This window comes from Chelonia mydas, chromosome 15 (assembly GCF_015237465.2).
Source record: "Chelonia mydas isolate rCheMyd1 chromosome 15, rCheMyd1.pri.v2, whole genome shotgun sequence".
Classification (NCBI taxonomy): Eukaryota; Metazoa; Chordata; order Testudines; family Cheloniidae; genus Chelonia; species Chelonia mydas.
In genome coordinates this window covers 25,907,416-25,929,852 of record NC_057856.1, presented here as the reverse complement: position 1 = coordinate 25,929,852, position 22,437 = coordinate 25,907,416, and the positions used below count along the sequence as shown (strand labels likewise).

General features: G+C 45.0%; 1 protein-coding gene across 2 annotated transcripts in view; it reads left to right on the top strand.

The window, feature by feature from the left end:
• The window catches only part of CAMKK2 (calcium/calmodulin dependent protein kinase kinase 2), a 46,663-nt gene that overhangs the window by 2,201 nt on the left and 22,025 nt on the right, over positions 1-22,437 (top strand). For both annotated transcript variants that reach the window (XM_007058287.4, XM_027820815.3), the window contains exons 2-7: positions 13,788-14,021; positions 14,287-14,366; positions 17,355-17,402; positions 18,042-18,095; positions 18,934-18,985; positions 19,910-20,043. In XM_007058287.4, the coding sequence (XP_007058349.1) occupies positions 13,844-14,021; positions 14,287-14,366; positions 17,355-17,402; positions 18,042-18,095; positions 18,934-18,985; positions 19,910-20,043 (546 nt within the window). In that variant the 5' untranslated portion in view covers positions 13,788-13,843. The remainder of the gene's footprint in view (positions 1-13,787; positions 14,022-14,286; positions 14,367-17,354; positions 17,403-18,041; positions 18,096-18,933; positions 18,986-19,909; positions 20,044-22,437) is intronic.

Here is a 22,437-nt window from a genome sequence, read left to right as displayed (position 1 = left end):
AGTCAGGTTTCCCTCTAGCCTCCCACCCTAGCTCCTATTTGTTTCATTTTGCATTGCATCCTGATTTCTGGCTCTGGCCACTTTTACGGCCACTGGGGCCTTCTTGTTGATCTGACTTGTATCTCCTATAGCAGGGGTGGGCAAATTTTTTGGCCTGAGGGCCACATCAGGTTTCCAAAATTGTATGGAGGGCCGGTTAGGGGCGGCTGTGTCTCCCCAAGCAGCCAGGCATGGCCCAGCCCTCGCTTCCTAGTCCTATCTGACACCCTCCACCCTCCCACCCCCACTTCTCGCCCCCCTGACAATCCCTGGACCCCCGCCCTCTGACCGTCCTGACCATCACCCCCAGACTCCCCTGCCCTCTATCCAACCCCCCCTTACCACGCTGCCTGGAGCACTGGTGGCTGGCGGTGATACAGCTGCGCTGCCCAGAGCACCGGGTCAGGCCAGGCTCTGCAACTGTGCTGCCAGGCCGCCCAGTGCAGCGTGCTGAGGCTGCGGGGGAGGGTGAACAGCAGGGGAGGGGCCGGGGACTAACCTCCAGGGCCAGGCAGGAGGGTCCCATGGGCCATAGTTTGCCCACCTCTGTCCTATAGTCTACTACTGACGCAACTCCCTGCACTCTCCCGGGGCATCAGAATGTCTCCGCATCTCCCACAGTTTCACTCTGGTGGTGGAGCTGGGGGAGGATTGAAAACTTCTTGTGCCTTCAAGCGGTTGCTCTGATTCTTTTTCCCAATAGTGTTTTTTTTTTTTCTTCTGCATGTAGAGCAGCCAGCACATTTACTCTCCCTCAGGATACCATTGGACGTTCTCGGTCCAGAATGAGGAGAGTGTTTGGTATTTATCTCAGCTGAGATGACGTTACGTGTACTTCCTCCTCCTTCTGTCTGCTCTGCGCGTGTCTGCTGTGTAGCAGAGTGTGTACTTATCTATATTTGTTTTGATTAAATGAATGGGCCTATTCTCCCCTTACTGCAAGTTCAGATCACTTGTGGCTATCAATGGCCAAGTCTTCCTAGTTTACCTAAGTGATTTCACTCTCCACCAAACAAAATGCCCTTTTCTATCATAACATTATGATATGAACCTGAAATAACAATACCTGGTTCTTATATAGTGATATTTATCCATAGATCTCAAAGCTTGGAGGTTAGTATCATTATTCCAATTTTACAGATGGGGAAACTGAGGCACAGATCTCCATCCACTGAGTCTTCAGTCCAGGGCTCTAGCCACACGGTTTAAGTTACCCTTTCTATAAAGCACTATCTGAGGGAACTGCATAGAGTGTGCTTCTCATTTTCCCTTTAGTAATACTCAGAGACTGTCGAGATTTCTTGATAAATACTGTCTTGAGCATGTTTGCGTTTTAGCATGAGGATTTATTTTAATTCTCTCATTCTGTAATTTTCAGAATATTTCTCTCTCTAATGCAACTTATCCTTTGTAAAGCCTTCGAAAATCCTCTGGAAAGCACTGTGTAGAGTCACAGCATCATTTTTATTGTTTATCTCAAAATAATTTGATCGTTAATAAGTATGAGCAGAGTTGAGAAGAATGGTCCAGTGATTAGCTCTCTAGTCTGGGGTGTGGGGCGCCAGGGTTCAGCTTCCTGTTCCACCACAGACTTCCTGTCTTTAATCTCTCAATGCCTCAGTTCCCCATCTGTAAAGTGGGGGGAAATAGCACTGCCTCGCCTCACAAGGGTGCTATGAGGAGAAATATATGAAAGACTGAGGCACTAAGCTATGGTCATGTGGGCGCTATGTAAGTACCTAAAAGACTTAGGTTGTTTGGATCAGAAGGAAAGACCATTTCAGATTAAATCTGAAAAGAAATGGAGTCAGTGAGGTTGAGAGATACAGAACGACATGAGCTGCAGAGGAGAAGGCTTTCACGCCATCAGTGGCCAACAGTAAAGGGACTTGCTGTGTGCTGATACTCAAGAGTAGTAGAAGCAGTGACAGGAGAAGAGAGAGAGCAAAATTCTTAGAAGGTTTTAAAGAGGGAGCCATTGAAGCAAATCCTGAGGCCAGTGGGGAGTTATGGAGGCGTTGCGTACAAGGAGGCTGGCAACTGCAGACCATGCACACAGTTTGGAGAGCTGGAAACTGGCTAGAGACGTGGGACTTCTCATAGTGAAGGCAAGAGGAGATGAAGGCATGGATGAGGATTCGTTCAGAAGTGATACACAGGCAGCATTGAGGAGGGGATGATAAGCAACTTGCTGATGTGGGAGGAGGAAGAAGAGAGTTTAGGGTCATGGATGACTACAGTTAAAGGCAAAGGGGAAATGTGAGTTGAGGAGGGGGAAGATGGAGGAGTTACACGTTTACTGAAAGTGAGAGAGTTATCTGAAGGAAACAGAGGCAAAACCACAATCTTTCTTGCTTAAGACACCCAGAGAGAGGTCAGGGAGGTACCAGTAATGCTGTAAACGTATACATGGTATTGAGCATCACCATCATAAAAATGGCAGCAAAAGAACAAAGTAAACAGCTGAGCCTCTGACTGTGTGGCCCTCCTTAGAAGAGGGGTCTAAGCAGAGCATGAGGCATCACCAGAGACGGGGCCTAATCTGAGCTGCACAGGTATACATCCAGAGTAATTCCACTGGCTTCAGCAGAATCCTCCTGGGTTTATGCTAGTGTAACAGAGATCAGAATCTGGTGCCATGAGTGGTTAGAAAGAAGGAGCTTTATGATCCGAGGGAGCCAGAGATGATCCTAAGGGATGGAGTGGCTAGCTGGATTTGGGGCTGCACTGAGTTCAAAAAGAATTAAGACCGATATTGAGCTATCATCAGCCAGAAGAAGGAGGCTGCTAACTCCACAGAGAGGGGCTTCTGTGCTACGACTAGAACAAAACCAGACTTAAGTTCAGTGGAGTTTGATGAGATCAGTAACTTGGAGGCTTTGCCAAGCCCCTGTTCAATGGTTTGTACTGTAATACACTCCCAGAGGCTTGAAAACACCTGTCTTTGGATTTCATTTATTTCACAGTTCTTGCTGGATTTACCTTTACTGCATTTCATCTGCAGTATTGTACAAATGCTGCTCAATACAGTACAAGGTCCGGTCAATTTCACAGTTCAGGAGAGCAGTGAGCAAGCAAACCGGTTCCCTTTCCTTGGGATCTCTCTGGGCAGGGATTTGCAATAACCGCTGAAAGCCATTCAGCAAATACTTAGCTGAGACTCATGAACTGATATAGGAGCAGGAGCCCTATCCTGTGGCTGTGATTAGGCTTGGGATTTAAGGCATCCAAGAAAGCTTAAGTAAAGCAATAGTCTCCATGAATGTGTGAATAGTAAATTTGGTGCTGGTCAAAGGTGCTAATTAACTGCTTTGGGGAGTGGTTTTCTCTAGCCACAGAGCATGGTGGGAGAGCAGCACTGTCTGTGACCTGGAGAGATCTCTTTCAAGGGGGGAAATGGGAGAGAAGGCAGGTCATTCTCTAGGGTCCAGTAAGTCCTTGGCTTCTCTGCTGGGGCTACCAGCAAGGGGGCCAATTAGTACAATTTTTTCTGGTAGTTCTGGTGGTGATGCCCCCAGTCTACCAGGAGCTGAACAGAGACCCACCAAACTCATTTAATATTGGACCACTTCAGCTCTGAGGGCAGGGATTGTCTCTTTTCTTTGCTTGTACAGTGCCTTGCACAATGGGGCCCCAATACGGATTTGAGCTCTTTGAGCACTACCATAATATACTTACTTTTCCTCCCAACCTGGTCTGCAGTTAGTCAGTCAGTGTCCTAGAAGTGAAAAGGCTGCCTGTCCTTCTAGGTTTCCATTCCCCTCGCCATAAATGCCTGAAAGGAATATGGTATGTAGGTTTAAAAATAAAGCCCATTTGTAACCAAATAACTTAAGTATCTTGCCAAGCAATATCAATCCAAGGGAACGCAACTTTCATTAGATGGTTAAAGCATTTTGGGGGATCGGGGCTTTGCTTTCAGCTCAATTCTGCGTAATGACTTTTAAGTGGAGTTCACAAAGCAGCTCAGTGCATCTCCCATTATCTAACTAGCAGGGAGAGCTTATTAAAAATGAAACCTGGGAGGATTCCTCTTGGCTAGGTGTGAGGGGAGGGAGCTAACATATTATTGAGTGATACATGTACACATGCATTCAAGCAGTGTTCTCGTCTGGAAAATCCCAATAATTGGTGCTTTTAGTCGTCAGATGCTGCCGACACAAAGTTCCCTGGCGTCTTTTCTCCTTCACCTGACAGGCGATCAGACCAATGCAGAGGAGTTATTTTGGGGAGGTGGGGATCAGTTTGGGGGTTTTGTGTTTTGTTTGTTTTTTCCAGACCCTTTCGGTTTTATGGTGGCAAAGTGCTGCGATTGCTAAACTCGAGCTGGCTGCTGCTCTATTAACCATGCATTTTAAAAAATTAAATAACAATCAGATTTCAAAATTCTTTCGGTACATTCATCAAGTCAGCTCACTAGGAGGTGGGAGGCTTGATCTATTTCTCATATACTTTGCTGCTGTGAACGCCATTGTTGGAATTTGACCAAGACACTAGAGCTAATGCGAATGGGAGCTAAGGAGGCTGAGTACCTCACGTAACACACCACCCAGGCCCTAATTTAGCAAAGCGCTTAAGCATGGGCCTAATTTTAAGCATGTGAGTAGTCTCATTGAAGTCAATGGGACTGTTGATATGCTTAAAGTTAAGTACGTGCTTAAGTGCTTTGCTGATCTGAGGTCTTAGTGCGTGCAGGAAATAGCTGTATCCTCCAAACTATCTGCAAATGCTTCACAGTACTGCATTCCTACGTTCACCAAGATAAGGGCTGTGGTTTTCCTCCCAAAAGTGGCTCTTACATTTCTTATCAAGATTCTTGAAGTTCTTGTAAAATGTCATTTTTGACCCCTCTGGGAATCCCCCAGAGTTATGCAAACTCCCAGCTGAGCCCCTGCATTGATTTTCACACTCTTGTCGTTTTTCCTGTTGGATGGGCAAGGTAGAGGGAAGTAGCCCTATAACTCACCAAACAGTTAACAAAGATTATTAGCATTCACCCCTCACTGGTGGATCGAGCCTCGTGGGGGCCCACTGGTCCCAACGACGGGCTCATAAGTGGAGGCAGGACTAGAACAAAACTGAACACCCTTGCCCCGCCCCCTCCTCTGAGGCCCCACTTCTGCTCACTCTGTCCCTCTTCCCTCTGTCACTCACTCTCCCCATCCTCACTCACTCGCTCATTTTCACTGGGCTGGCTCAGGGGGTTGGGGTGCGGGAGGGGATGAGGGCTCCAGCTGGGGGTGCAGGCTCTGAGGTGGGTCTGAGGATGAGATGTTTTGGGCGCAGGAGGTTGCTCCAGGCAGGGATCGAGTGGGTCGGAGGGCAGGAGGAGGATCAGGGCTGGGGCAGGGAGTTGGGGTGCAGGCTCCAGGCAGCGCTTACTCCAGGCAGCTCCTGGAAGCAGTGGCATGTCCCCCCTCCAGCTCCTACATGGAGGTATAGCCAGGTGGCTGTGTGTGGTGTGCACTGCATCATCTGCAGGCACCACCCTCGCAGCTTCCATTGGCCGCGGTTCCCGGCCAATGGGAGCTGCAGAGCTGGCACTTGGGGCGGGGATAGCGTATAGAACCCCCTGGCTGCCCCTACGCGTAGGAGCCAGAGAGGGGACATGCTGCTGCTTCCAGGAGCCATGCAGAGCTGGGCAGCTGGGGAGCCTGTCTCAGCCCCGCTGCACCGCTGACCAGACTTTTAACGGCCCGGTCAGCAGTGCTCTCTGGAGCTGCCAGAGTCCCTTTTCAACCAGGCATTCTAGTGGAAAACCAGACACCTGGCTACCCTAGGCAGGACTCAGTTGGCCTCTGGCATTTTTATCACCGTGTTATCAAACTGTTCTGAGTTGCACCAATGTAAGTGCAATGGTGGGAGATTTCTATCAAAAAATCTAATGTAGATATAGTCTTTGTGTACAAAAGCTGCTAGCGTGTTTCCATCAAGGTTTTCCTTAGCCTGTAGGAAAAGGTGGCATGTGATCAGTGCCACCATTATTACAAATTGTATTTTTGTCATCTTGTTCTTGGAAGTTATGAGAGCCCCTTTGATCACGAAAAGTGAAATGATGACTGTTCTTTGTCTAGCAGAAATGTGGCAACTGATCTCCGTTGTTCTCTGGTTAACTTTTAACCAGGATGCAGAAAAAAATAGTACATTGTTTGCTATTAGATTAGTCAAGACATAACAGGTAAACGCCTATTCAGGTGGGGGGAGGGAGGGAACCAGGGAGTTCAAAAGTGAGCTTGGATCTGTCTTCAGTCATTCTTTGCGTCTTTTTGGTGTTTGTACAGTCCCTAGCACAATGGTATCCTGGTCAATTCCTAGGCTCTGAGGTGTTAACACAATGCAAATAATAGATTATCCTTATTTAACAGATGGGGAACTGGGGCACAGAGAAGTGAAGTGACTTGCCCAAGGTCACACAGGAAGTCCTTGGCAGTGTTAGCAGTGGAACCCAGCTCTCCTTAGACCCAGTCCTTAGGTTTATCCCCAAGATCATCCATTTCCCTCTCCCTACCCCCCAAACTGGGGAAGTATTAGCCATTGCAGCACACATAGTATGCTGGCTCATACCATTTTCAGAAATGACTCCAATGGGCTGGCCCCGGGGGATATGCTAATGACTGACTTTCTTAATTCTGGTTCCCGGATGATGAGATATGATGCTATTTGCGTTACTATGAACTGGAGTTAGTCTGACTCAGTTTTTTGGTTTTCTTTAAGTCAATTTATTGCTGTTAAAAGATGCTAGATTAACAGCTCTGGAGCCTGTATTTGTCTGTCGACCCCCAGGCCAGGAACAGCACTGGCAGTGGCAGTCCAGGTTTCCATAACACGCACCCCCTCCCCAGTCTTCTTGTTTGCTAGGACAGATCAGAGTCCTTATTCAATACTTGGCTTTGCTGATGAGACTGTCAAAAGGGGTCGGTGAGTGGTGGGAATGAAAGCACATAGCAATGTGTCTGTTGCTATCTTTTTATCACTTGCTCCATCCACATATGTCAAGAAATGAAACTGCCTAGATACTGAAGATTCAGAGAAGCAAGAGCTAAGTGGGGTGATGAGTAAATGTGCTTGGCTTTAATCTCTGGGGTCTGGATTTAAATCCTGGCTGAGATCACTGGGTAGTCTCATTTTAACGACCCTAAAAAGGCTCAAGTCATGAACAGCAGGGATGATACTGCTGCTCTGAATTGGATCTTCTTCCTGTATATTATATGTGTGAGCTGATCTTGTCTGTAATGGTAGAGACGATGACCTCTGTACCGTGCCTATCACTTAACAATAAGAGCATTGGCAGGGTTGTATTAGAGTCTAGAGTTAGGATCATGGAGAGAACTGCAGATCAGGACTGAAGGACATTGGGAAGAAGGAGATGACTGGCTCTGCACAGTACTGCCAGTCCCTCATGGTCATTGGTACCACCTTTAAAAAATATATGAAACTAAAATAAACTAAAACCTGTAAGGGAATTCTGTCTGAGTCAGAAAGGCATCTCAGGGGAGTCAAGTGTAAACAAGGAATGTGTGCTTTCCCCTCCTCCCCCCGGCCCTGCCCACTTTCTGTTCACCTGAAACTCTTCAGCTATCAAACTGGAGAAGCTGGAATCTTTTGAGCTAAAAATGAACAAAACACAAGCCCTTGTGGAGGATCAAATGCTTTATTCACCACTGGCTTAAGTGAGGGTAACTCCATTGAGTTAGGGAAATGCACCCTCTCTGGCCAGCTGTGAATTTGGCACCAAGCATCTATAAACGTGTCCAGAAAGTTTCTCTTCCCTTGCATCAGCTTCCTGTTCCCAGCCTTTCTTAGCTTTGCAAGATGTTCACTGCCTGTAAACTCTAAGCATGTTCTTTATCCATTAAAACTTTTACACTTAGCTGCTTTTCCTCTCTGCGGTCTTCTGCATTCAGTGTCTTTGATGAATTGATAAGTCACCCTCTGATGCTACAGATTTCATTTTGCATGTAACGTTATTAGGAAGCACTCAACTACAGTTTTGACAGGCACAATATCAATGAACAAATAACTTGCAAAGGAGTTGTTTTTGCTCCCTGCCATCAAATATTGTGTAGTTTTATTTTGTGCTGTTAAGCAGTTGCCATGTTTCACTCCGTAAGTGGCTGCATTTCAGTGGTGTGCAAAGTGAGGGTTTATATAATTCCAATATATACTCTGCATCCTTCGGATGGGGAAAGGCATTCTATAAATGTCAGACTGCTTCTCCTCCTCCTCCTCCTCACTAAGGTCAACCTCATGCCCATACCATTTTGTTAAGCCGTGCGGACTTTGTGTGATACCAGCATTACATGGAACTCTTTCATTTTATTATTTCACTTATTTGTGAATTAGATGTGCAATTGTTTGTCCTTAATAGTCTTACTGCAGTGGGTATGGCTTATGTATAGAAAGCAGCCAACAGGCAAAACGTCCCAATAAAAAATTATACACACCAGGCTGTTCTGCTTCTTGAGGATTTTCCATGTGTGTGGCTCTAAAACAAGGTAGCTATTCTATTTGCATATTTGGAGCATGCTTTGATCCAACACCAGAATGTGCCTGTGTTCCACATGTGTGCCGTTGATGGGATTACGGGGTGTTTGCAACAATGGAGAGACAAGCAAATGCATTTTCCTTCTCAAAATAATTCATTTCCAGTCCAGCTTTGCCTTTTTTTTTCTCCAGCTGATTAAATTTATATCCTCCTCCTCAGATTCCCCATATGCTTATTAAAAAGAAAAACAGATTGTATTATCATTAGATTCTGCACATTGCCATGAACTGGCTGTATGATTAGCTGTTCTTGAAAGGCAACAGGTTTGTGGAATATTTGTGTGGGGGTCTAATTTGGTCATTGTGTCATCTAAGACGACAGGTTTCCCTCCCAATTCTCAGGCCCAGTTCCTCCCGCCCAGGACAACATAGGTAAGGAAGTCTGTGGATTTTCTTTCTTGATCCTGCCGGAGTAAAGTGCCACGATTCTTAAACATAAAGCTTTGTGTCGAGGGTCTGATGATCTTTAGCCTGCTTACAGAGCACAGGAAGCCTCCTTGAATTAATCAGCCTTGATCTGTTTAGCCTTGTCAAGCCAATTAACTCCCCAAGTCCAGTGCACTCTCTCTGCTCTAAAGTGTTGCTGATACTTTGTGACTTTAAATTTACTTTTACACAGTATTAGCGCAGAACTGTTCACCATGAGCCTTGCAGTGCCTGCTAGTCTTCAAGCAGCTGCCCTATGAATGAAAAAAGATTCTAATGTGACAAGCAAGTGGCTAGTTATGGCCGTGTCTGTATTAACCTTGCAAAGCAGGTGAACGTTGCCATCTCCCTTAATGTAGGAGGGGTAAATTGGTGCACTGAGCACTTTCGGAAATCTCCGCTCTCTTATTGCTATAAAACCCTGGCAGGTACCAGAAACAAATGCAAAGCAGCACGGTAGTTTAAACCACTACCAGTGAAAATTCATGTCACCTACGTAAGACCCAAAGAAAGCCATGTTTTCTGCAGGTGGAGTGTGAGTGGTAAAATCCATCTCTCAATGAGGGAGCTGGGTGCAGAGCGGCTGTGCAGCCCTTCCGTTCTGGTACTCCTTCTCAGGGTCCCCACTTGCCTCCACAAGGGCAGAGGTCATGTAATTGGGATATAGGCTTGCCAATGCTGCAACCACCCACACACCCTCTTCTGTTTGTGGAGGGCCAGTGTGGGGCTTAAATGTACAAATGTTCACCACCTCGATGGATATTGCTCTGACTTCATTTCATACCCTTTCTGAAGGGCTGGAAACTATTTTCTGTTGGGTAAAGACTAGCTGCAAAATCTAGCATTTCTGATAAGTAGCCCAAGCCCTGCGTGGGCCCACGGCATACGATGACAAGTCTAGGTTTGGATAATTGTGGTGATGTGGGCAGAGTGTGATGGCCAGCTGATAAGCATACATACCCCAGAATGCTATCTGTGATCCTCCTTAGCTCGGGCCTTTGCAATACACCACATCAAGGGCAAGCCAGCTTTCCACTTCTTTCAGGTTCATCTCGCTATGCCCCATGAATGAGAAACGCCCAGGTTCTTCCTTGTTTGGTGTGGTTTCTGAAGTGAGGTGGCGGTGAACGGTGGGCGGGCAGGGCGCAGCGCATTGGCAATGGTTCCTGGCTAATGGGAAAGCTATTTATCTCTGCAAACTGGCGTGGCTCCTAAAAGAACCTACAGCAAATGGAAACCAGCCTTTAAGAGCCATCTGCTCTCTTTGCTTGTTTGCTTTTCAGTTTTCTTAATGCACCACTCGAGGGAGTGTATTAAAATGCACTTGTGCTGTGCAGTTCTAATGGATTCACAAGTCCTGTGTCATTTATTCGTACAGCGGTTCTGCTCCTAATCAGTTTTGTTCCATGGATTTGCTGGCAGCAGCAGGAATGCTCACACTCAACATATAAGGCCTGGGCCAGCTCCCCCTGAACTTGATGGGAATTTATTTTGACCATGACTTCAGTGGCTGGCAGCAGGATTGGACTCTCCAGACGCTGAGCACCCTGAAGTTCTAAGGAAGTTTTATGTAGTTTGGAGGCTCTTCGCATGCGGCAGGACTGCGCTGCCAGAGCCTGATTTTTCAAACCTTGCCTTTAATTTTGCACATGCAGATGTGGGGGTGTGCTTCATTCGTGCCTTTCCCTAGCAACAACAAAAATGAAGGCTCAGTGGAAAAGATCCCATGAAGTATCCATTGATCCTGCTCCACTGAAGTCAGGCTCTATGTGCAGTGGAAAGGACCAGCTTGCTGCTGTGCTGGGTCCACTACAATCTTCCTCACAAATAGTTAACGTTTAAATCTTTAATTTTAGTGGCATCTTTGCCCTCCCGACGCCATACCATGGGGGCACCATGGGCCTCCAATACACATCAACAACCTGAACTTAAATGTAGCAGCTGCTAAACCTGGAGGCTTCTTGGCTGAGAACAGAGGTCCCGGAACACATTTGCAAAATAGATAGATACAAGCAGCTTTGCTCCAAGCCAAATAGCACAGCGTCCTAGCTAGCACACATCAATAACAGACTTCCTGTCGGATAGAAAAAATTCCTATCTAGTGGAGTATTAGGCATCCCATCTTTTTTGAACAGCAAGGGACAGCTGAATCTATCACTTCTTAAATAATTTACCCTTTCTGCTAAGAACTGGTTTTATTTGTGTCTTTCACTGTATTCTAATTTCTTTTTCTTCTTTGTCTCTTAATCTGCAAGCAGTAAACTGTGACGTGCCAAAGAAAGCAGCATAGTTTTGTCAGTGGGCCATTCCAGCTTCAGAGCAAATGGTCTCCGTTATACAGACGATTCTGTGTCTGAAATGGCAATTATGCAATTATAAAGACTTTTTAAGAGGGAAAGAGACTGCTTGTTTTTTGTATTTGACTAAATTTCTACTATATTGATTCAGAGCAGCTATGCCAGAGGGCACAACATACTGGAAATTTTAATTTTAGACAAGTGGATCTAATTTTAAGCAGCCTCCTTACTGAGGTGTTGGAACAACACGGCAAAAATAAATAAATAAATAAATCATTGTTTGAGGTGGGTTTTTTTTGTTTGTTTTTTTTTTTTTTACTGGTGGCAACTTGTCAACCTAGAAATTAAAACTAAAATTGTGTTGCAGTGGGAAAAGCAATCCTCTTTCTGCCTGTGTATTCCAGCCTTGCTCAAATAAAACTCCTAGCCTGTTATCTCAGCCAAGTTGTTTCTGGCACCTGGGAAATGCTGTCTCGTCCAGATGACACGGGGGTCATTCACGGGGTTTCTACAGCAATCCACCTTGGACAAGCAAAGATTCCACTGCTTAATTTCACCTTGATGGTTTTCAAAGAAATAACTGTATGGAATTGTCTCTAGTGCATCAGAGCCATAGAGATTTGACTATTATTATTATTATTATTATTTTTTCAACGAAGTTAATTTCGCAGTCATTTCCATGGTTCATAAATCTAATTTAAAAAAAAAAAAAAACTAAAATGGGAAAATATAGAAAGCAAAGAATGGATAGAGGATAAGCTAAAACAATGTGGTTGATTGCAGGATTTGGACTTAAAAAAACAACCAATCGGATCTTTGTGCCCGTGTGTTGTCCAAGTGGCTTCCATGGGGTCCTGGACAGGTGCAGAGTTCTGCCCACCCACACCAGATTTCGGAGTCAGGGCCCTAGTCCAAATAAGGACCTGGTCTTTGAAGATACTGAGTACTAGTCTCAGGACCATAAAAAAACCTTCTGGGAAGGGACTGTCTTTTCCCCGTTGCCTAGCACAAGAGGGCATGATCCTGACTGGACCATTGGATGCTAGTGGAATACAAAAAAAATATACGGTAACGCCCATTGATATTCATTGTAGTTGCATCTATGCATCTGAGAGCAGAGGGCCTGATTCTGACCCTACTGAAGTTGGTGAACAACTCCCCTGACTGTCAATAGGACCAGGCTATGGTGTCTGGCTTTTCATCTTGATGCTGATGCTCAGGGTTGTTTATATAGGTTAGAGTAAAAGGAATATTACTGTCTAAACATTTCTCTTTCTGCATTCTGGGAATCAGTTATGTGAGAGTCCTAGCCAAATGTTTATACCTTGTCTTAGCTTTTACCCTGTTGTGCTAATAGTGGATCATCAACATTAAATAAAAGCCTCATAATAATAATTCAAACAGCAACAATACTGTGCACTTCTCATTCAAGGATCTCAATGCACATTGCAGATATTAAGTCTCACCATGTCTCTGTGACATAAGTAAGGAATGTATAGCGTTTACTTCGCTTGCCACTGAAATGCAGCCATTGATTGGATGCAGTAGCTATTTAAGAACTCACAGCAACACCACCCAGCAGTCCCTCAGAAAGTGAGGAAGACCAGCATGTCTAACTGAAAATGCAAGGGGCATTTAGGGAGACAGCCCCGGTGTCCTTGCCCAGTTCTAATTCAAGTTACAATTAGATGCTAACGTCTGCTGTTACAAAAAGTGCCACGGGACCTTTAATGGCCCCAAGTGACCCCACTCCAAGGCTGTCTTCTCCTCTTCTGGAGCCTGACCTTATTAAACAACAAGAAACAGACCTAACAAGCTGCCTATGCAGAAGTACAAAACAAATGACATAATTCTTACTTCTAACCCTTGTCCGTCCCACCCCATCTTTGTCTTGGTCCTTTTCTTTGCTTGTCTGATTTGGATTGTAAGCTTTTGGGGGCATGAACCGTTTCCTTTATTTCTGTAAAGCATCAGATATGCTCAGGGCACTACATCAATAATTACGGAAGGGCCCAAACCTTGAATCTGAAATTCATGCTCTCTGTACCCCAGATCCAGATGCTCCAGAACTTGGGTTTGAAATCCAGATTTGAATCCAAACCTTCCCAGATTTCATGGGTGTTAGTATTTAGCACATTACAGAGATTGGGTCTAGCTTCAAATTCTGATCCGAACCCAAACCTTGGGGTTTGGCTTGGCCCCATTTCTGCTAACGTTAATAGGAATGAACTGGATCACTACTGCCTCGGATGGAAAACTGCCACCTGTCAAATTGCCAACTCCGTGGTGCTCCTTGGATGATTAGTGAATAATTCTATAGAGTGACAAATGCCAGAAGAATTATTGACTTTCAAACAAATTGTTAGATCAGTTAAACATCCAGCTAACAGTAACCCTTGTCTTTAAACAAGCCTATGAGTGATGCGTGGCCAGTAGGTATGGCATTACAAAGTTGCTACTAACTATTTCTTATGCTTTTAGATTACTATCTCTGATGGAGCTACGCCATCAGTTGGGATGAAGCTGGCCAGTGCATCATGCCATCATGTGTTCCCAGCAGACCTTCCACCGAGAGACCCATTTGTTACGATGAACTGCGCAGCGAGTGCAGGAAGGCACCTGACTATCTGTATAGCTTGTTGTCACTGACCATTGAGTACTTGGGCATGGAGTCTGTTGTTGTGGTGACAGAGTATGATTCGACTGGTGCCCCAGGTGAGGAGTGGGGGGACAGGACAGGCAGGAGAAAGATGAGCATGTGGAACGCTGTGGCGAAGAGATGATGGTGTCTGATAGCCAGGGTCTTGCAGGGGAGGGTGTTCCTGGCACTCTAGGGGGCACCCAGAGGTAACAAGGGAGCCAAGAGCCAAGCTGAATCTTTCAGGTCAAAAGCTATCTCAACAGGAAATATTTCAGTCACCTAGTTGCAATGCAGGTGTGAATGAATGTTACATTTACCCATCTCTCCCTTATTCTCCAGTTACATCTCCACATTCTTCTCCTCGGTTGCCCCGGAGGCCGACAGTGGAATCAAATAAAGTTTCTATTACAGGTTTTCAGGTAAGGAAAAATATATCCTATGTAATTTAACATTTAGCACAGACTCTGCATTTCTGTGATATGTGGCTTTCCTGAGTATAAACCAGTTACTACTTCTGCAGTCTTGTTGGTTAAGGATGCTTTTAGCCTGTTGCTTTTGACACAATCTCTTATTCATGGAGGGGTCCTCTTTCAATAGAGTATTTTGCTAACTTTAAAGGAAATTCAGAATAGGGTGCAGCCAGAGGTCTTTGGGACTCCTGAATTTATTGTATAATCAGATGTCCCTCTCTTTCCCTCCTGACTGGAGTTGTTCCAGGCTGTACAGTTCCCTGCCTGCACTGTCCCCAGCAAGCCAGACTGCCTAAACAGGCCAGCATCTGTGCTTTGCTTTCTCTTCAATGACTATGAACAACTACTGTTCAGCTACTCATGCCAGCAGTTGAGAGATATCACACAGATCTTTATAAGCAAGCACATTTATTCTTAAGGTGAAAGCATTACAGAGAAAACATTAAAAAAAAAAAAAAAAAGTTCCTATACACATGCTTAAAGCTTACCAGAGGTCAGTCACCCCAAAGTCCTTCCAGCCCTAACCAGGAAGGTTTGGGGCCCCCCTTTGACAGAAGGTCCTGTCCATTTGCTGGAAAAGAAAGCAGGCCCAGAGTCCATTTAAACTCAGGCTATTTATCCAAAAGCCATTTCTTTATCTGTTGGTCTCTGGAGAATCCAGTTTGGACTAGTATATGCAGCCTATGCAGCTGGTGGTACTTCTCTGAAGGTGTTAGAACCTGAGTGAATTTGCCTAATCAGCCCCCACTGTTCTTAATTCCTGGATGATGTGTGGTCACCCATCCCAATGGAATTACATACAGTCCCTGGCCCACAATAATACATATACTTAATATAGTAAGATCTCTCAAAGATATTGCAGGAAATTGCCATATCTGTAACAAGGGCTATGTGGTTGTGACTTGTCCAAGTGCTATTGTGGGGCAGTTTGATCCCAGCTCTGAGTAGAACTCATGAGTTCCTGGCTTCCAGTCCTGTGCTTGAACCACTAGACCATACCACTCTGAACCAGGACACGATGGCTTCTCTTCCTGTGAATGTAGCAGCTAGTATGGGGATTGCAACTCATTTATGCATCATGAGTTTCTCTATGCAACTTGAACATGGGGAGAATCCTGTGTACCTGTCCTAACTCCCCCAAACAAAGATTCTTCCCAGTCTGTGTGTGTGTGTGTGGGGGGGCTATATTAATGAAACCCATGCAGTATTTATCACAGCCGACAGTACAACAGATTGGGAGATGTGATGAAGGGGGGCGGAGGGGAATGAGAGACTCTTTAGGAATCTGTATAAGGAGTTCTGTGATCTCTGACAACAGCAGCTGATTAAAAAGAGAGGTGGGCGGAATTAATACCTCCTGCCCATTCTTGCTTAATTATATATTTGAAAGGAAAATGCAGTTATGCTATTAACGCTCATCTTCTGGCAATAAATCTGTGCATGTTTTATACAATGGGTGGGAGGCATGTGGTCAGTTAGCTTAAAAAGAGACATCTTCCTAAGCAATATCTCATTCAGGGCTGGCACGGGGCCCTATCCCTTGTACCTGAAATAGCAAAGTGTAGTTATCAGTTCTGAAAAGCAATAACGCAGAATAATCAAATGCTCACTATACAAGATAACATGTTATGTTGCAAGGTGCTGATCACCCTGACACTCCTAGTGAGGTCAATAAAGGCCTCCTCCAACCACACTGCAGTTGATGGGAGTTTTGCCACTGATGCTCATGGGACCAGAGGCTTGGGCCTAAATAAATTAGTCAGCGCTTTGCATGGTTGTGCCTCGTGTGCTTTTCCAAAAAAAGGCATTTCATAGGAGGGTTCAGATTGGAGTGTTAACCCTTGAGGAATTGATCATTACAAAGGCCATGTCTACACTAGCGAGCTTACAGCTGTAGCCGCATTATGCGGGTTGGAGAGAGTTCTCTTATTGACATAATAACACCACCTCCAATGAGTGGCGGTAGCTATGTTGGTGGGAGAGCTTCTGCCAACATAATGCTGTCCACACCGGTGTTTCTGTTGGTGTAACTTATGTCGCTCAGGAGGGTGGGGGGTGGGCAGAATTTCACCCCCCTGAGCGATATAAGTTATATTGACAAAAGTGGTAGTGTAGACATGGTCTCAGTAATTGGTTTGAGTTCTTCATGTATAATTAACTCGTTGTTAATTATGGTAAAAAGACAGCAAAATGAGGGGCTTATTGATGCTTGAAACAGTGTTCAGAGATGAGTGGATTTGATCTTCAGTCCAGTGCATGGGAAATGTGAATGTGAAAAAACACCGTCTGAAACGGTGAGCAGATATACTGCATTGCATGCCCAGAACCTGTCGTCTCTAACACAGAACAGGCAGTGAAAGTCTGCTGGACAGTGTGTTAGACGTAATAAAGGTATCTGGAAGTTAGTCACGAGCTGTTAGTTAAGAACTAAACTTTCCACAGCTTACAAGGCCTGGTGCACTCTGATAGGTTTATAACCTGTTCATTTCAGCTACTGATCTTTATATGCCTATTTCATGTGAGTGCTTCTTATTGAGAATGATCACTTGAACGTCAGTAATTAGCCATGTGTAGAAATTCCCAATCTTGGCAAATGGCTGTCATTTATTGCTAATGAAATCAAACATTATAGTTACAATCTGAATGGATTTACATTACCTAACAAATACAGTAATCTGCAGAGTAAAAGATGACATTTATTGTCTAAAGAACATTACATCTGTGATTTAAGAGGCTGTTACTCTTTCAGGATTGTATTTTTTCCTCTCTAGGTTAATTGACTCTAATGGTGCTTCTGATGTCTCGAGCTTTTTTGGAGCTCTGTTTATGAATAATGCATTTCTTTTTCCTGTGCAAAAAAAAAAAATGCAAATAAATACATGATTGTTTTTGTTATGCCACTGGTTCATGTCAAACTTTTTTTTCCTCCCTTCATAGGACTGTGTGCAGCTTAATCAATATAAATTGAAAGATGAAATCGGAAAGGTGAATATTTTACAGTTTTGGCATACGAGCATTAGGCTGGGAGTTTCAGGGCGGGCTATTTAATTTATTTTATCCTAAGTCAGCTCACACCTTCATAAGTACACTCCATTAAATGTCTTCACCCCTGCTACTTTATGCAATTACACCTGTTTTCAGTTGTGCTAAAAGGTTAATTTCTAGTCCAGTGAAACACAGCAGGTATAATTTCCCATGCAAGAGGGTGATCTGGCCCCATGCTTGTAACCTCTCTAACAGAGCTTTTTAATAGATTGGTCAGCACCTGTGCTGATTCCCTGCTCAGGAATGTCCCCAAGATGGCTGCTGGTGTGTCAGGCCTCTCAGGTGACCTCCCTGCATTGGAGCCTGAGGGGCTACAGCACTTGAAACCTGCTGTGTTTTTATTGCTAGTGGGCAGGTGGCGTGGAAATGTTCTGTGCCATGCTGAGCTCAAACTTGGGGGTTACCTTTTGGCTGTGCTGGAGCAGAGGGAGGAGCCCCACAGTCATTGTGAATCTCTGGGGCCTACAAAGGCGTCCAGAGAGTGACCTCATTTTCACCGATAGTGGGAGCCATGGTGGCTAATGTGTTTCTCTGACGGTCCCCAGTCAGTAACCTGTGGCTGCTGGTGTATTTTTCTAGGGCTCCTATGGGGTTGTGAAGCTCGCGTACAATGAAGATGACAACACCTACTATGTGAGTATCATTAGTAGAGATTCTTTGGTGGAGTATAGTCTAGTGCTGGGTGCAGAGGCGGACCTGCCTCACCTCCAGCTTCTGGATGGAGTCGTGAGCGTTCCAGCCTGCTCTCTAGCTCCCTGATCTGACACCCACCTTTTTAGCTTTTCTGGGCTGCACACCAGATCTAATAGCATGCACCAACCAAACAGCACGGCCAGAGGCTGCTGCCTCCCTTGTTTGGCAGGCAGGAATTCTGCAGCTTAGAGACTCTCCCTGCTCTCCTCACCCAGCTGCAGAAGCCAGGGATGTGGAAGAAGATGCATCAGCTTGCCTTGGAGGGGAGAGAATGTGTTGCTTAGCTAGCTGATGAGGTGTGGGAGGAGCGTTTCTCAGCTGGCCCAGGGGCACCAAGCAGGAGCAAGACCTGCCTGAAGGCCATGCTGCCCTTGTAGAGTCAAGATCTTAGGTGGGTGAACCTGATGGCGAGACCAGAAGGGGGCTGAGAACCTGGGGGAAGGGGGAGAGAAGGTTCTGGGATGTGGGGAGAGAAGAGACTGGGAGACACAAGAGAGGGAAAGATATGCCCCTCAGGTATTTAGGGGTATCATGGGGGAGCTGCCCCTGAAGATGCTGTATGTGAGCAGAACAATGTCTCCCCAGTGCTTCTGAAGATGGATCAAAAACACTTCTTTGTCCTATGAGGTTTGTGCTCTCTTCTCATCCCCTACACCAGGCCCATTTGGCTTTGCACAAAGATCCAGCGTCTGCCCCCAAAAGTGAGGTTTCAACCTAGACATGTGAGTTCTTTGCAATAGCAGTGACAGAATCTATTTACATATTAATTGTATTGCAGGCAATGAAAGTTCTTTCCAAAAAGAAGCTCATGAGACAAGCAGGGTTTCCACGTAAGTGACAAATGGCTGTCTGGTGTGTGGAGAACTAATGAGATCTACGGCTGAGCAGCAGAGATGGTGGGGTGGGGGAAACATACAGCCCCACGGTCTCTGACAGCAGAATTATCATATATGTATGAGGCAGATATCCTGGTTGGAAAGTGCTTTGTGGCAGTGCTGAATTTTGTGTATATTGATGTTGGAGGTTTGGGGCGAGGGCTGGAGTGATGGAGGGAAGGTTAATTTGGGGGTTAGGGCACTGGACTGGGAACCAGAAGATCTCGGCTCTGTTCCTGGCTCGGACAGACCTCCTGTGTGACTTTGGGCAAGTCACTTAGTTGTGCTGTGTCTAGCTAATGATCCAACCAGTAGACCACATTCGGTGATGTATCCTGGTCACATGTCACCTGAGCCATGTTGCACATACGCTAAGAAGAAGCGTCAGAGTGGAATTTGGCCCAGAGACTGATGGCATAAATGTAAAGACTCAACAGACAAAATAAATAAATTCTTGCCTGCAAAAATTGGGGGGTTGGGAATTTTGATCATCTGCATTTTGTGCTATTCTGCAGATAGTATCTCAGACACTACTGAAATTAAATTAAGATATTTGTCTTGGTAAGGTCATCAGTGACCATGCGTATTAAGCAATGATTTGGCTTTTCTCTCTTTCAAATGATCTCTGTTAGTGTATTTTGCGGTGCACTAGGTTTATTCAAATACATGCATCATGGCATGCTCCTGAGAGGTGCCCAACACCTGCAATGCCCAGAGAAGTCGGGGGGAGAGGGGAAAACTTTGCACCCCTGAAGATCAGGCCTTTTATCCTGTGACTGTTGGTGAGGTGCTACCTTGGCTCAGCCACATGTATCAGCTGTCAGTTTCTATTACTTGTCTTATGCTACCTGCCTCCTGTATCTTTACCATTTTAAACAGGCCGCCCACCTCCTCGAGGTGCCAAAGCCACATCTGAAGGCTGTTTGGAACCAAAAGGACCTATTGAACAGGTGCACCAAGAGATCGCCATCTTGAAAAAGCTGGACCATCCTAATGTAGTGAAACTGGTGGAGGTGAGAGTGGCTGAAATGTTAACTTGCAATTACAATATTAGGGTGTGCAGGGGCCTGGAGGCGTTCAGTGCAGAATACGGGGGTTGATGGCAGGACGTTTGTCATCCGGAAAGCCATTCCTATATTGATCTGTTCAGTGTGGTTGAAGGGCCATCTTTAAAATAAATAAGTAGTAAATAATGACTAAAATCTTCAGGGCATTCAGGCGTTTAGCTTGACTCAAGCAATGCCTGTTTGTAGATGGGGTGGGATCTGAGTTACTACAGAAAATTCTTTCCTGGGTATCTGGCTGGTGAATCTTGCCCACATGCTCAGGGTTTAGCTGATCACCATATTTGGAGTCGGGAAGGAATTTTCCTCCAGGGCAGATTGGAAGAGGCCCTGGAGGTTTTTCGCCTTCCTCTGTAGCATGGGGCACGGGTCACTTGCTGGAGGATTCTCTGCTCCTTGAAGTCTTTAAACCATGATTTGAGGACTTCAATAGCTCAGACATAGGTGAGAGATTTAACGCAGAAGTGAGAGGGTGAGATTCTGTGGCCTGCGTTGTGTAGGAGGTCGGACTAGATGATCATAATGGTCCCTTCTGACCTTAATATCTATGAATTTACATGGAGGGATGCATGTGCAATTCGTTTTCTGTGGGCTTCAGTAACCTGTTTTGTGGACATTCACGCTGGATTTGCAATCCAGTCATGCTTGGACACTGGGAATAAAAGGATCTCTGTGCTGCAAGGCACTCCGTATGCATCAATCTGAAAGAGAAATGGTAACCTAGGAGCATCTCTATTTACCAGTCGAGATGAAATCGTGGGTCTGGTTCCTATATCTCAGAATCAGATGCTTGTTTTCCTCCATTTTAAAATGGTGATTTTTGGAAGAATGTTGGTTTTTGTGACTGACTGCAAAAACCATTAGATTTTGGGGGGAAATGTAAAAGCTCAAGTCCATTTTGGGGATGAGGGCAGTGGTGTTTCCAGGGATTCTGTGCGAGAGATCCCGTATACTCTAAGTGATTGTTTTGTTGTTGCTGTAGGAAGGCAGCAAAAAGTGTAATTTCTCCTCGTCTGCATCAAGTGCCTTAAATCCCAGCCCCATTCTATAATCCTGGATCAGCCCCTGTACAAAGGCCCTGAAGCTTCAAGGTGCTGCATACCTCCTGTGTAGTGCTGAGCATCCTGAACTCATTAACTTCAGGGGGAGCCGAGTGTGCTGAGGATCTTTCAGGATGGGGCTCAAAGAGACAATCATTTTTATTCATACCTATATCTATTTCAGCAAAGGAGTCTGTTTGATTTGGTCCCTGCACTCAGCAGTGGAAGGAAATCTGCAGGCTCTGTGTACAGAACCTGCAGATAGCACAATTTGATTGTAATGCTGAGGGAGTGTAAATGGTCCTCTAAAGCCATATGCCCAGTTATGTCTCTGGGGTCTTTCATTCTGAGTTGAGGAGTAATCCATCCGCTCCAATTTGCTCTTTCAGCATCTACTATGGAATCACAGTATGCACTATCCCCTTGGATGTTTTCTAATTCCCCTTCTAGTTCTTTTAATGCTTTATCCTTTAAAGATTAATTGTGAAAAGTTTGAGTAATGCCAATGCTAGATTCCTCATTCGTCTCCTAGGAAACATATTGGCTTTAATGAAACTGACCATGCAAAAAGTATCAAGATCTATGAATATGCATATTCAAATTTGATGGTTTACAAGTGAGATAAAATGTTTAAACATTACCAGAAATATTATTTCCTTTGTGTTACAGCTACATTTTTTTCCCCACTCTTATCTTTTCCCTTGAGGGAAGGAACTAGTGAGATTAGCAAAGCAAAAATGTCTGTTTTAAATTAAGATGTTGGGAACTGGAATTCCTAAAGGGAAATGGCTTTGAGAAAAGTGCCAGTTCTAAAACTGGAGCTGCTGACCTGATATGGGCGTATCAGGGGTGTAGGTTTAAAACATAATTAAACTGGTATCAACCAGACAAAACACATTTTGCTTTATTTCTCCACATATACAACTTAAGTATTTAACTTGTGCGCGCGTGCGTGTGTGTGTAAAAACTTAAAATCTATCTATCCTACAAACATACACATACAGAGGGATGAACTGGCTGATGTCCCTACCATAGTTCTCTTCTGAGTCATATGCCATGTACTGCTTACAACTGATGGAGTAATTCTCTCTGATGTCAAATGTTAGGGGCCTGCGCTTTTAGAGCAAGATCGTCTGAGTTCTGTCCCTGATGTTGTCAAGAAGTTCTGAGTGACCGGGGTATGCACTATTGGGACAACCATGAAACCCTAGGTGGATGTAGATTTATTTTGTGTGTGTGCACGCACGTGTGTGTGTATGTAAATAAAACCTTAGCTATACATTTTGCGCCTAAATTATCTGAT